Source organism: Chrysemys picta, chromosome 4 (assembly GCF_011386835.1).
Source record: "Chrysemys picta bellii isolate R12L10 chromosome 4, ASM1138683v2, whole genome shotgun sequence".
Taxonomy (NCBI): Eukaryota; Metazoa; Chordata; order Testudines; family Emydidae; genus Chrysemys; species Chrysemys picta.
The window spans coordinates 132216999-132230385 of record NC_088794.1 but is presented as its reverse complement, the minus strand read 5'-3'; the positions used below and the strand labels follow the sequence as shown (position 1 = coordinate 132230385).

The 13387-nt window shown below is 46.5% G+C and overlaps 1 protein-coding gene across 17 annotated transcripts in view; it reads left to right on the top strand.

Annotated features, from left to right (window-relative positions):
• Positions 1-13387, top strand: part of BEGAIN (brain enriched guanylate kinase associated) — a 479190-nt gene that overhangs the window by 343637 nt on the left and 122166 nt on the right. For 3 of the 17 annotated variants that reach the window (XM_065595719.1, XM_065595715.1, XM_065595714.1), the window contains exon 5: positions 3478-3601. The exons of the other annotated variants lie outside the window; for them this stretch is intronic. In XM_065595719.1, the coding sequence (XP_065451791.1) occupies positions 3501-3601 (101 nt within the window). In that variant the 5' untranslated portion in view covers positions 3478-3500. The remainder of the gene's footprint in view (positions 1-3477; positions 3602-13387) is intronic. 17 annotated transcript variants of the gene reach the window in all.

The window sequence follows — 13387 nt, the reverse complement described above, 5'->3', positions numbered from 1 at the left end:
TGCCTAGCTCTGCTAGCGATCCATGAACTGCATGAAGACAGGTGCTCAGCCACCTACATTTCATGTGAGGCCCAAAACAAAAGGGGCAGGAAGGAGCAACTCCCTTATGACCTTTAGCCTAGTGGTTGTGGTACTCACTTAGGATGTGGGAGGCCCCCAGGTTAAGTCCCCCCACCTCAGGGAGCGAATGGGTTTGAACAGTCAACATGTGATCTCTTAGGTGAGTACCCTAACCACTAGGCTATTGAGTCCTTCTAACTCTTTCACTGGCCCAATTAATACTTAATTGTCTAATTAAAGTGAAAGAATTTCAGTAGGGGAGACTGACAGACTATTCCATCATCTACTGGTTAGGGCACTTACCTATAAGGTGACTGATACCTGTTCAACTCCCTTCTCCCTCTCAGGAGAAGACTTGAACCTAGGGTCTCCCACATCCTGGGTGAATACCCTCACTACTAGGTGAAAGGTTATGGGGGGGGGTCCTCCTTCTCTTTTCTCGCTCCCCTCACTGGCTGTTTTGTGTAGGCTCACCTGAGGTGCCTGATCCCATATGCATTCTCAGAGATCACATTGCGGATCAGGCCCCTGCATACAACTGAGGCAGATGAATGCCTGTCTTTCCTGGTTTTTTAATTGCTCTGGGCTTTAGGTGGCAGATAGCCATCTGGATGCCTATCATGAGGCAGCAGTGCACATACTCAAGCAGGAGATAGGTGGCTGGGTGCGTAGAGAAAGGCTGGAGTGCAAATAGCCAGAGGAAAAAAATCAGGGTGCTTAATGAATTTAGGCACCTACAGGGTGAGGAGGCAGCTGACCAGGAGTTTTGTGGATCGCAGTGGTGCCTAAAAAAATGACTTAGGCACCTAAGTACCTTCGTGGATCACACCCTCAATCTACCAAAGAGAAAGTTAGGGGTGACTTTATCACAGTCTATAAATACCTACACAGGGAACAGAAATTTGATAATTTGCTCTTCAGTCTAGCAGACAAATGTATCACACATCCGATGACTAGAATTTGAAGCAAGACAATTCAGACTGAAAATAAGGTGCAAATTGTAAAAAGTGAAGGTAATTAACTAATGGAACAAATATCCAAGAGTTATGGTGGATTCTCCACTAGTGGAAATTTTAAAATCAAGATTGGATGTTTTGGTCAGAAGGTCCAATGACCAACTGGCCTAGTGGTCAGGTCGTGGACTTACAGTTTCTACCAGGCTAGACATCTCGGAGAGGGCCCCTGAATCAACCCAGTGTGCTCTGATTGCTCCCCCAGAGGTTTGGTCACTACCGGGTGGAGGCAGGGCAGCATGACCCAGGCCCACCCATTCCACCCATCCAACTCAGTTATTGAACTAACCCAAATTATGTTTTCCCCTGGGACAATTCCTAGCAGTCTGGAATGCCCCAATTTGGGGTGTGGTCACTGGCTTAGTAAATTCTCCTGGGTCTCTTATGGTGTGTCTACACAGGGATAAGAAGATCCATGTATGGCCTGAGGCAGCTGACTTGGGCTCAGGATCTGGGGCTGATAAATCACTGAGCAGTTGTTCGGGCTCGGGCTGGAGCCCGAGTTCTGTGAGCCTGCGAGGGTGAAGGGTCCCAGAGTTCAGGCTCCAGCCCAAGCCCGAACATCAATACAGCAATTTTTTAGCCCCACAAACCCAAGTCATCTGACCCGGACCAGCTGCGGCCATGCCACAGGTCTTTTATCCCAGTGTAGACGTATGTGTTTGGTGGGGAAAGGGAAGGCAACATACTTTTAGTGTCCTGTTGAATCAATCTCATTTCAGGTTTTCAGCTTGCAAAGCTATCAAGTCTCTGCTGCCAGAGCAGCCTTTACAAAGCTGTTGCCACTCCTGGCACAGCTCTCAGCATCAACCTTGCTTCCCAGTGCCATATGCAGCTCATTTCCACCCCCCCTTTTCCTGGGCTCCCAGTGTTCTTTTCAACTGTTCCTCCACTAGGAGCATGCCCTACACCTGTTGAAAGGTGGGGCCTCCTTAGCCCAGTATTGCTCTATTCCCAGCCCTGGTTCAGCGTGGGGCCTCTAGACCCCATCTCACACCCTCCCACTCAGTTTCCAAGTCACCAGGTCTACTTAGGTTGACAGTCCCCCCCACCCCAGTCTCGTGAAAAGAAGTCCACATTTTTATGGCCTTATTGGCTTGATGCAGTATTTCAAAGTGGTATGGCTGCAGAGACCAATTCCACCAGATGACTCAGGGGTTATGGTCCTTAATGGATTGTAGCCATTGGAGGGGCATGTGATCTGTCACTAGCTGGAATGGTTGGCCCCACAAGGAACAATGTAAGGTCTCCACTGCCCACTTTACCACAGGAGCCTTATTCTCTGTCACTGAACAGGCATTTTCTTGGGACAACAGCTTCTTGCTGAGATATAGGACGGGATGTTCCTCTCCCCCTATTTCTTTCAATAGTACGGCTCCAAGGCCGACATCCAATGTGTCCATTGTAAAGTGAAAGGTTCTGAAAAGTTGGGGTGAAATAAAACAGGTTCCTTCACCAGCTGTTTTTCCTTTAATCCCTGGAAGGTCTTGGCACAGGCCTTGATTCACCAGATCTGCCTGAGTGAAACATCTTTTACTAGGTCTGTTCAGGGTGTGGCTATGGTGGCAAAATTGGATATGAACCACCTATTGGGCCCCACTAGCCCCAGAAACGTCATACTTGTTTCTTCATAGAGGGGTTCAGGTATTTTGACAAGGCCTTTTACCTTCTCTAATAATAGGTGTAACCATGCTCCACCCACGGTGTATCCCTGGTAGTTCACTTCCCAGTTGGCTAATTGATATTTATCTGGGTTAGCCATCAGCCCAGCCTCATAGATGCTTGTAGAACTATTGTGAGGTGTTTTATGTGGTTGACCCATGTCCCGCTGTAGATGATGGTATCATCAAAATAAGCAGCCACATACTATGTTGGCACAATACCTTATCCATTAACCTCTGGAATGTAGCCGCGACCCATGCAGACTGCAGGGCATGATTCTAAACTTGAGTAAGCCCCAGGGCTAGAGAAGGTCATCTTTTCCCTGGATTCAGGAGCAAAGGGGATCTGCCAGTTCCCCTCAGGTTAGGTCAAGAGTGGATATGTGCCTGGGCAGCCTCCAGACTCTCCAGCAATTCATCAACCTGTGGGGTTGAATTTGGATATTGTATTCATTTTTCAAAAGTCGATGCAGAACCATGTTGAGCCATTCTGTTTGGGCACGAGCACTATCAGACTTTGCCACTCACTGTGTGACTCCTCGATGGCCCCTGTGACCAACATGTTCTGTAGCTCGTCACACTGTCGCCCACATTTTTCTGGTTAATGGTTGCATGCTTTCTTGCACTTTCTGGCTGTGTTCAATCTCTAAACAGTGGAACATTGGGTACATGCAGCCTGGTTGTTGCCAAAAACGCAGAGATGACTGTGATGATGAGTTTGTGTATCTGCTCTTCCTGCTCAGGTCATAAGCCTTCCCTGATTGATATGGTCCCCCAACTGAGGAACCATCATGGCACGGGGGCCACATTCAGGCTCAGGAGGGAACAGAATGATGACGAGTCCCTCCCATTCTTTCCATACCTTCAGTAAGTTGACATGATATATTTGGGTTGCTTTCCTCTTCCTAGGCTGGCAAAGTTCATAACTTCACTATTTCAAAAGGTCCTGCCATTGGGCCAACAGCTTGGATTCGGAGATAGGTAGCAGAAATAGAACTTGGTCCCCCAGTTGGAATGCTCAGATACAGGTGCCCTTATTGTAATTCTTCTCCTTGTTGTGTTGCTCCTTCAGCAAGTTCTCCTTTGCAAACTCGCCCAGGGATTTTTGCTTCTCTCTTAATCGTAATAAATACTGTATTGAATTGGTGGACTTCGACTCCTGCCCCTCCCACATTTCATGACTCAGATCTAATATTTCCCAGGGTTGTCTCCCATATGAAAACTCAAACGGGGAAAATCCTGTAGAAGCATGGGGATTTTCCTGTATGGAGAATAGAAGGGAGGTTAAGAGCTAATCCCAGTAACAAGAATGGGAGGTCATGAACTTATTTAGCATGACTTTCAACGTTTTATTAAAAATGCTCCACCAGCCTGGCAGTCTGTGGGTGATAAACGGATGTTCTTAGGGGGTTCGCTTTCAGCAAGTTGCATAGCTTCTTCAGTAACTGTGACATAAAATTGATTCCCTGGTATGTGATTATCTCGTTAGGAATCCCTATCCAAGCGAATACTTTCATCAACTCGGTGGTGATGACTGCCGCCTTCGTGGAGTGGAGAGGTATCACCTAAGGCTAGCGTGTAGTATAGTGCATTATCACTAAGATATATTGGTATCCTGCTACCCTTTTTTTCCAAAGGGCCTATTAAATCATAGAATCATAGAATATCAGGGTTGGAAGGGACCTCAAGAAGTCATCTAGTCCAACCCCCTGCTCAAAGCAGGACCAATTCCCAACTAAATCATCCCAGCCAGGGCTTTGTCAAGCCGGGCCTTAAAAACCTCCAAGGAAGGAGATTCCACCACCTCCCTAGGTAACGCATTCCAGTGCTTCACCACCCTCCTAGTGAATAGTGTTTCCTAATATCCAACCTGGACCTCCCCCACTGCAACTTGAGACCACTGCTCCTTGTTCTGTCATCTGCCACCACTGAGAACAGCCGAGCTCCATCCTCTTTGGAACCCCCCTTCAGGTAGTTGAAGGCTGCTATCAAATCCCCCCTCCTTCTTCTCTTCTGGAGACTAAACAATCCCAGTTCCCTCAGCCTCTCCTCATAAGTCATGTGCTCCAGACCCCTAATAATTTTTGTTGCCCTCCGCTGGACTCTTTCCAATTTTTCCACATCCTTCTTGTAGTGTGGGGCCCAAAACTGGACACAGTATTCCAGATGAGGCCTCACCAATGTCGAATAAAGGGGAATGATCACGTTCCTCGATCTGCTGGCAATGCCCCTACTTATACAACCCAAAATGCCGTTAGCCTTCTTGGCATCAAGAGCACACAGTTGACTCATATCCAGCTTCTTGTCCACTGTGACCCCTAGGTCCTTTTCTGCAGAACTGCTACCTAGCCATTCGGTCCCTAGTCTGTAGCAGTGCATGGGATTCTTCCGTCCTAAGTGCAGGACTCTGCACTTGTTCTTGTTGAACCTCATCAGGTTTTTTTTTGGCCCAATCCTCTAATTTGTCTAGGCCCCTCTGTATCCGATCCCTACCCTCTAGTGTATCTACCACGCCTCCTAGTTTAGTGTCATCTGCAAACTTGCTGAGAATGCAGTCCACACCATCCTCCAGATCATTAATAAAGATATTAAACAAAACCGGCCCCAGGACCGACCCTTGGGGCACTCCACTTGAAACCGGCTGCCAACTAGACATGGAGCCATTGATCACTACCCGTTGAGCCCGACGATCTAGCCAGCTTTCTATCCACCTTACAGTCCATTCATCCAGCCCATACTTCCTTAACTTGGCGGCAAGAATAATGTGGGAGACCGTATCAAAAGCTTTGCTAAAGTCAAGGAATAACACATCCACTGCTTTCCCCTCATCCACAGAGCCAGTTATCTCATCATAGAAGGCAATTTGGTTAGTCAGGCATGACTAACCATTCCTACTCTTTTGAATGGGGACCTACCATAGGGAAGAAGTACTAGAGAGGCCTAAGAGACCTTCCTCTGGCTTTCCTACTGACATTTGGGGCCTGAAGCGCACTAATCCCACACTTCCTGGTGGACATCATACCAACAGAATCTTAGGGTCACCCTTTCCAGTGATTTTCCCCACCTAAGATGTCCTCCACAGGGTATCACGTGGGCCAGCTTTAACACCTCCCTTCAAAACTTTTGGGGAATAAGGGGTTGCATCCAGACTTGCCCCATCCGTGGGTCTTTCACCAGCTGGTATATTTTTTTCCTTTGTAATTTAAAGTGAGGCTATTGTTTCAATAATCATCGGTCTTGTACTTCATCACTGACCCGGGTGAGCTGTTCATAGGCCTGACTCAATGTCAAATCATTCTGTTGCTCGGCGATGAAGTCAGCTTCGCTCAAAAGCAGGTCTGTGTCAGGAGGTGGAATATGATGGTCCTTAGCTCAAGCCCCTGCAAGACGTGAGCAGGGTCATTGACTGGTGACGTGGGACCATTACCCGAGGAAGCTGATGTTCCTTCCCCTGGGTCATTGTCTCCAGCAAACCTGACCAACTCTGGGGGGGTCTCCTCTCATTGTGTCTTCTGCTTCTCCCTCTTTCCCCTCATCCTAATCCCATCAGTTCCCAGATGAACTACCAGTCTCGCCCAGTTATCACAGGGTAGACTAAGTTCGGGGCCACCCTTGTGTGAGTGGTAGCTGTATTGTTCTGTATCATTACCTGGACTTATCTTGTGGGTATGGATGTACATCCCCATGGATGTATTGAAGGAGTATAGTGCCCAAAGGTTCTCTCTCACCCCCAGCTCTCTCTGATCATTGTCTGACTACAGCCCATGTCTATTAAATCTTGGACACTGACCCCATTAACCTGTACCACCAGTTTCTCCGATCCCCTCTTGCGGGCTCTGGATTTGGCTACCCAAACCTGTCCATACCTACAATCTTTATACAAACAATCTTGTTGGATGTGGACTGGTTGACTTCACATGAAGCAGTTGTCTGACTGAGGCTTGGAGACACACTCAAATCGAGCTCCAGGCAGAAGGGAACTTGCTGCCCAGGTATTCTTGCTGATCGGCCATAGACACAGTGACACTTGGCAGGTATGTAATGAATAAGGCAAGACACTGCAAGAAGAGAAAGGATAGTTAAAGCAGTTGACTGCCATGCTGGAGAATTGGATTCTATCCCTGCCTCTGCCACCGAGTTCCTATAGGATGCTGAGCATAACCACTTAAGATGAGCCTTTAAACCAAAATCTTCCACACTAGGTCACAAAACTCAATGTTCTTCGTTTTCTGGGTGCACAATGTGAGACGCCTGGGACCAGAGCTGCAGAAGTGCTGAGTGTTCACAACTGCAACTGAAGTTAGTTGAAGCTGTGCTATGAACAATATAGAGTACTAGAAAAATGCTAAGTACCACTTCTCGCAACTTCCCTGGAATCCTTTGTACCTCACAACTCAAAACCCTCCTCACAGGAGGAAACAAGCAGAATCCACATGAGCAAATTTACCTCATTGCCTGCTGGTGACTTATTATTGCTCAGCAGATTCATCACAGTAGCTTTACCTGTAACACCTTAGAAGACCTTTGATCTTAACCAAACTATTCTACTTTCTTAGCTTTTAGAAAACTCCAGAAAACAGAACAAACATTAACACTCGAAACTAAGGCCCAGATCCAGAAAGGTATTTGTTCTCCTAACTTCCATTGAAACCTTTGTGGATCTGGGCCTAGGTGTCCACAACTTGGCATATCTACTATTTAAGTCATTTTAAGATTCAAGTTTGTATTAAGATTTGGAAACAGATCTAACAAGCTTTATCAGATTGAATAAATGCACTTAAAGTAGCAGACAGAAATCATGCTTTAACTTGCCTTACGGGACATAAATAGTGCCGTATAAAAAGTATATAAATAACAATGTCAGAGCTTCGATTAATCCTGGTAGCAGATGTCTCCCTATAAAATGTGTGTCCATTCACGGCCCCTTCATTTCAAGGCACCCTTCAAAAAAGTAGTCAGTTTAACCCTGCCCTAATATAAGGCCTGATTTTGACCTCTTTACTCCTGGTAAGTAGTACCTCACTGCCCTATTCCTTTCGAGAGCAAGAGCAAGGGTGGCAAAATCAGGCCAATTATTACTCACTTTGGGTATCTCTGCTCAAACAGTTATTCACCTAAGCCTTGGAAAGACTGAGAAAGGAGCAGCTGTGAAATACACTATCATCCTCACTGTGGCTTGTAAAAATCTTCCTCTCTCTTCTTGCATACCAGGAATAGTGGTTTTGGAAGAAGAGTGTATGAGCCAAACGTCTTTTATGTTTATCAGAAGCCTCCGCTTTTGCTTCAGCTTTTACCCATCTGCAAAAACTGGGGATTTCTTTTTCTTTTCCATTTTGTTTTCCTCTCCCATAACATTATTACTTAAATCTGCTAGTTGCAAAGCAGACTCTTCTGAGTCTGTCCCAGTCATAAAAGGATCTGTCATCTGCCACCTCAATAAACAGAAAAGCAGCTATTTGTTCTTACAGGACAGTGAATTAATGTATTGTGCATAGTTAACGAGCAAATATCTTGGACTTGTTTGCAAAGTGACTATTGGTCTCAAAGTATCTCATGTGGTTCCTGGCCCTGTATTCAAAGTAACATATTGAATGTACTAGGCCAATAGTTTGCCTTGTAGAATAAGTGAAAACAGGTTATTACGGTAGTATGCATGGAGTAAGACCTCACTTGACATCAGAATTTGTCTCAGTTCCATCACCCACAGAGCAGGATGCTAAGGAAACTGCTGTGTGGAAGAGCCTGAAGACACTAAGAATCAATAAAGATATGAAAAAAGAGAAGGCTCAGAAAGATGAATGATATTGTCAGGCTACAGTATAATAATACAGTATTTCAAAATAGCAATCAGGAGGTTTTATCAGCATTTAATCAGCCTATTTATAGAGGAGGACATTTTTCATGCAGGAAATAACACTGGCTGTATACTATTACTAGAAAAATATTACTTTTAAGTAGTCCATGCTGGTTATATTGTTTTAGCAGCTAGTCCTTTATGGAGAAAAAATGATCACTGAACTGATAACATTTTCCATATTCCCCCCCCAGAAAATTACAATTTCTTATGCATGACAGATAACGTATGTATGTGTTATCACTGGCAGAGTAGAAAAGCACACAATTTCCCATGTAAGTTAGGAATGCTGCTAAATTCATTTTCATATTTATATGCCAGGAAAATAAATAAATTGTATAATCACTCATTATCTCTCAACCTTGCACTTGCGAATTGGATTAGAGTGACTACAACTGACACTGATTATCTGAGACAGGATGTTATTAAATCCCTTCGGGGGAGTTTTGTAAGCCGAGATCTGTGACATTTGGAGCAGAGAGCATTTCTCTGTATTAACTTGTGTATGAGCAATTATGCAGGACTTACTAGCAAAGCACTGAAAAGCAAGAGAGAGAGAGAGAGAGAAAAATTAATATTTCTCCATTGTGTACCAGAACATTAATTTGCTTATTTCCTTAATATGCTTTGGGAAGCATATCTGCACGAAAACTGCTTGCTGTGTGCAATACAGAATGCATGGACCTAGCATTCCTAGGGTAGGATCTCTTCCCACATGGACACTAAGCTATATCACTTTCATTTCGCACCAGGTTTGGCAAAACTTACCAGTGCATTTTAGCTATATAGATAGATTTGTGGCAGTCAGATTTTTCGCTGAGTTTTGGGTTCATATAAACTGCAAAACTCAAAGGCCCCATGTAAAGAGTCCCACTGGGTCGCCTCCCTAGCTGGGCAGGGGCCCCTCACCACACCCAGTTTCCACCATAGGGTTGGCCTAGTACAGGCCACAGCCAACAAATCCTGGTATTGGCCTCGCCTTTGTGGGTCTGCTCACTTTGCTTCTGGGTGGGGGAAAAGCAAAAGCGTAGTTCAACACAAACCAAGCCCCACCTGGGATCAACAACTGCAAGGCACCACCTTACTTCAGGGATGGCTGGGTAGCAACTTTGCTGGGGTCCTTATGGCTGGGTATAGTATCATAGAATATCAGGGTTGGAAGGGACCTCAGGAGGTCATCTAGTTCAACACCCTGCTCAAAGCAGGACCAATCCCCAACTAAATCATCCCCTCCAGGGCTTTGTCAAGCCTGACCTTAAAAACCTCTAAGAAAGGAGGAGATTCCACCACCTCCCTAGGTACCCATTCGAGTGCTTCACCCAACTGCAACCGACACCCCAGCACACTCCCAGCATAACTGTTCCATACACCGTCATAGCAACTTTCATGCAGACTTATGGATGAATTTTAAACTGCAGGCTGCAATTTTTATTAAATTTAAATACAGGGGATGGGCACTACCTGCCCGTCACCTGTAATCTCCTATACCAAGCATTTAGGTGGTTCCAGTACAAGGGTTACAGAGCTCCTAGCATATAACCCGTAACTAGTGTGGGGGTTACAGGGCTCCCACCAGATAACTGTAACTAGGTTGGGGGTTACAGGGTTCCTATCATATAACCTGTAACTCATGCAAGGGAGACAGGGCACTTACCATATAACTCAGGGTAGGCTCTCCTCAGCCGACCCACCTTGTTCTGAGTCCTACCGCCCTCCCCCTGGCCAGAAAGATGGTGACCTCAGCCCATGAGGGCTGCAAGGTCTCACCCAAGCCCGCAAGGGCCAGGAGGTCTCACCCAATCTCATGAGCCCAAGGCCCCTCAGCAAAATCCTAGTTCTTTTATTTCTGGGAACCATTTATTTTATCCTTTTAACCACACTGTGAACCGGCCAAAAGGGGACGCCAGCAACTAGCTTGGTCACACACACCCAGGGCCAGCGCTTCCGCTAGGCGACCCTAGGCGGTCGCCTAGGGCAGCAGGATTTGGGGGGTGGCATTTTGCCGTCCTCAGCGGCAATTTGGCGGCGGGGGTCCTTCCGCTCCGTGTCTTCGGGGCACTCGCTCCGGGACCCACCATCGAAGCGCCCCGAAGACGCGGAGCGGAAGGACCCCCACCGCCGAATGCTCTGAGGAGGAGCGCTGCCGCCTAGGGTGGCAAAAACCCTGGTGCCACTCCTGCACACACCAGCCACCTGGTATCACAACTCCTGTCCAATTCTTTCCCACACATTCCTTCGCAATATGTCAGCACTTCCATTTGACAAATGCACACCAGGCAAATCAGACTCGGAGGGCCTACTACAAGGGGCTACCAAGCCCACAGTTAGTCCTTCAGCTGTCACAAGCCAGGGTTACAGACTTGTTGGGGCCATCACCAGTGGATCCCTATTGACAACTGGGTGAGCTCCCAGAATCTGTCAATCTGAAATCGAGACGAACCATCGGCAGACACCATTATCCACTCCTGGGACTTGCACTTGCATGAAAAAAGGATGTTAAAACACAGGCAGTGTAAAATTAAGGCCCTTGCCAGTCTCCTTTCCCAAGTTAGCCGAATGTCTATTTATAATACGGACCATGGATCTGTTCATGGTTGAGAGCTGTTCCACAGGGAGGCAGCCATGACATATTTCTTCCTTTGGGCCAAAGAATGGCTGCTTGTAGTATCCTATGGTGGAACTGGGCTCAATTCATCACTGAGGCAGCTAACCCCCAGGCTATACGGGGATACCACAAACACACTCCCTAGAAACCAGGAGGGAGATGGGAATGGGAGAACCAAGTCTCAAGTTTACACCCAAATGTTTTGGGGTAACAAAGTAGAAAGGGGGCATGTAAAAGCTCAGTTCCATAGGTTAAAATGACTTTGTATGGATTTTTGAAGGCTGTATGCTGGATTGCTAGCAGAATGTTTATCATGTGCATAGTTGACATATCAATTTATGAAAGGTAATGGCAGAAAGGCTATCCAGGGAATAAACCTGTCCAGGCAATAAGTCAGTGGTTTCCCTAGGATGCCGATCAGCACCCTAGCTACACCCACTTCTGTAGGTGAGGTGATGTGCCAGTCTGACAGTGATCCTACCATATCCAAGCCAGCCTTATGGACTTGCCTAATGTAAGTGCGAGGAACCCCAAATGACTGTTTGGAACAATATGTGTGAAGTGGATTTCTCACAAAGTACCTGGGGGAAAGGGTCTGCTTCAAATAAGTCTGTTTCAGCAGCCTGCCTCGGCCAGAAGTAACACAGTGAAAGCAGGGAACTGATCAGCCAAACTATATCCCTGTCCAAATGGAGTGAGACACAGGTCTCCACCCAAGAGATGCAATGACTGTGGAGCCGGAAGCCTAAGTGTGGGTACCCTTGCCAAACTCCTAAAGGGAAATATAGTTGCAGTTACCCTAAAATTGTGACATATAACCAGGAGCCACTACCCAGAACACAAGTTCAGGTGGCCTCATGACCACCTGAATTTCCATCAGCATAATTTCTTTTGCCTCTTTAAGAGCCTCTGTCGGTGCCCTGACCAATTCCAGCTTCTCTGCAGGTAACCTAGAAACACAACAAACTGTGTCCAGTTCAATGCCCAGGTATGTTACAACTTTGAGTGGGACCATCTGTTTTTTCAGTGTTGAGGCAGGAACCCCAAGGTGAGTTCGGAAGCATGTACTCACCCTTGTCTGTCCCAAGTTTTCCTGCAAATAATAAGTCATTGAGATATTGCACTACATGATCCAGGCCAATCTTGTATACAATCACCCACTCCAACAGGTAGATGACTCTTCTCAGCAGCACATGACGCTGTGCACCCCATGGGCATGGCTTTATCAAAATAGTAGTCACCTTCAAACTGAAACCCAAGCAAATTACAGTCTCTGAGATGCACCGGAAGCAACCTGAATGCAGACTTGATGTCGCATTTAGCTAACATCACCCCAAGGCCACATACCTTGACTGTGGCTACCGCTGTATAAGATGAGAAGTATCTCATCCAACACAGTGAGGGTCTATATAGTAATTTACCAATAAGTTCCAAGGGTAGGACAAGTAGTGAATAAACCTGTATTCCCCCTTCACCTTCTTCAGTACCACACCTCGGGGAGATATGCACAATTCCAGCATAAGAAGGGACCTGCCACTCTTCCTGTAGTACTCTTGGCCCTTACGATACACTCAAAGCCTTTAATGGACTTCAAGTTCTCTGCCCTGCAGTGACACCTCACTCCACATGGGATTTGAAAACCAGACACCCCCCCCCCCGGTCTCTTAATTGAAGAAGGAGCCTTTCCCTGGTTACTGCCAGTCAAAAGAAGTTCCACGTGGCCCCTGGGAGCTAGGTAATGCTAGCCATTCCACACTCCTCCCCCCAACCTGCCCAATGGGTGCCAGAGACTTCAAGGGGGTGTAGAGGAGCTATCTGCTGTCCCACAGCAAGTGTCTCCTTCCCTCACTACTGAGGCTGTCCCCCTTTCACCGCCACCCCCATTGAGTTCCGCCACCCGTTGAGGCAGGCAAGTGGCATTTAGGTTGCCACCAATTCCCTACTCAGGGGGAATTCTCCAGTCCGAATCTCTGGGTAGTTTAAGTTCACTTTGTGAACTGGAGAATCCAGTCCAGTGGTTTTGTGTGATCCCTTGTGAAGCTTGCAAGTCTTGCTCTTTCATTAGGAAAATGTTTGTGGGGTTTTGTGCTTGGGTTTGTTGGGTTGTTGTTGTTGTTTTTATTAAACTCATTAGTTTTGACAAGTTTCACTAGTTTTGGAAAAATCTTTGACTGAATTCTCTTTGTTGCCTTTG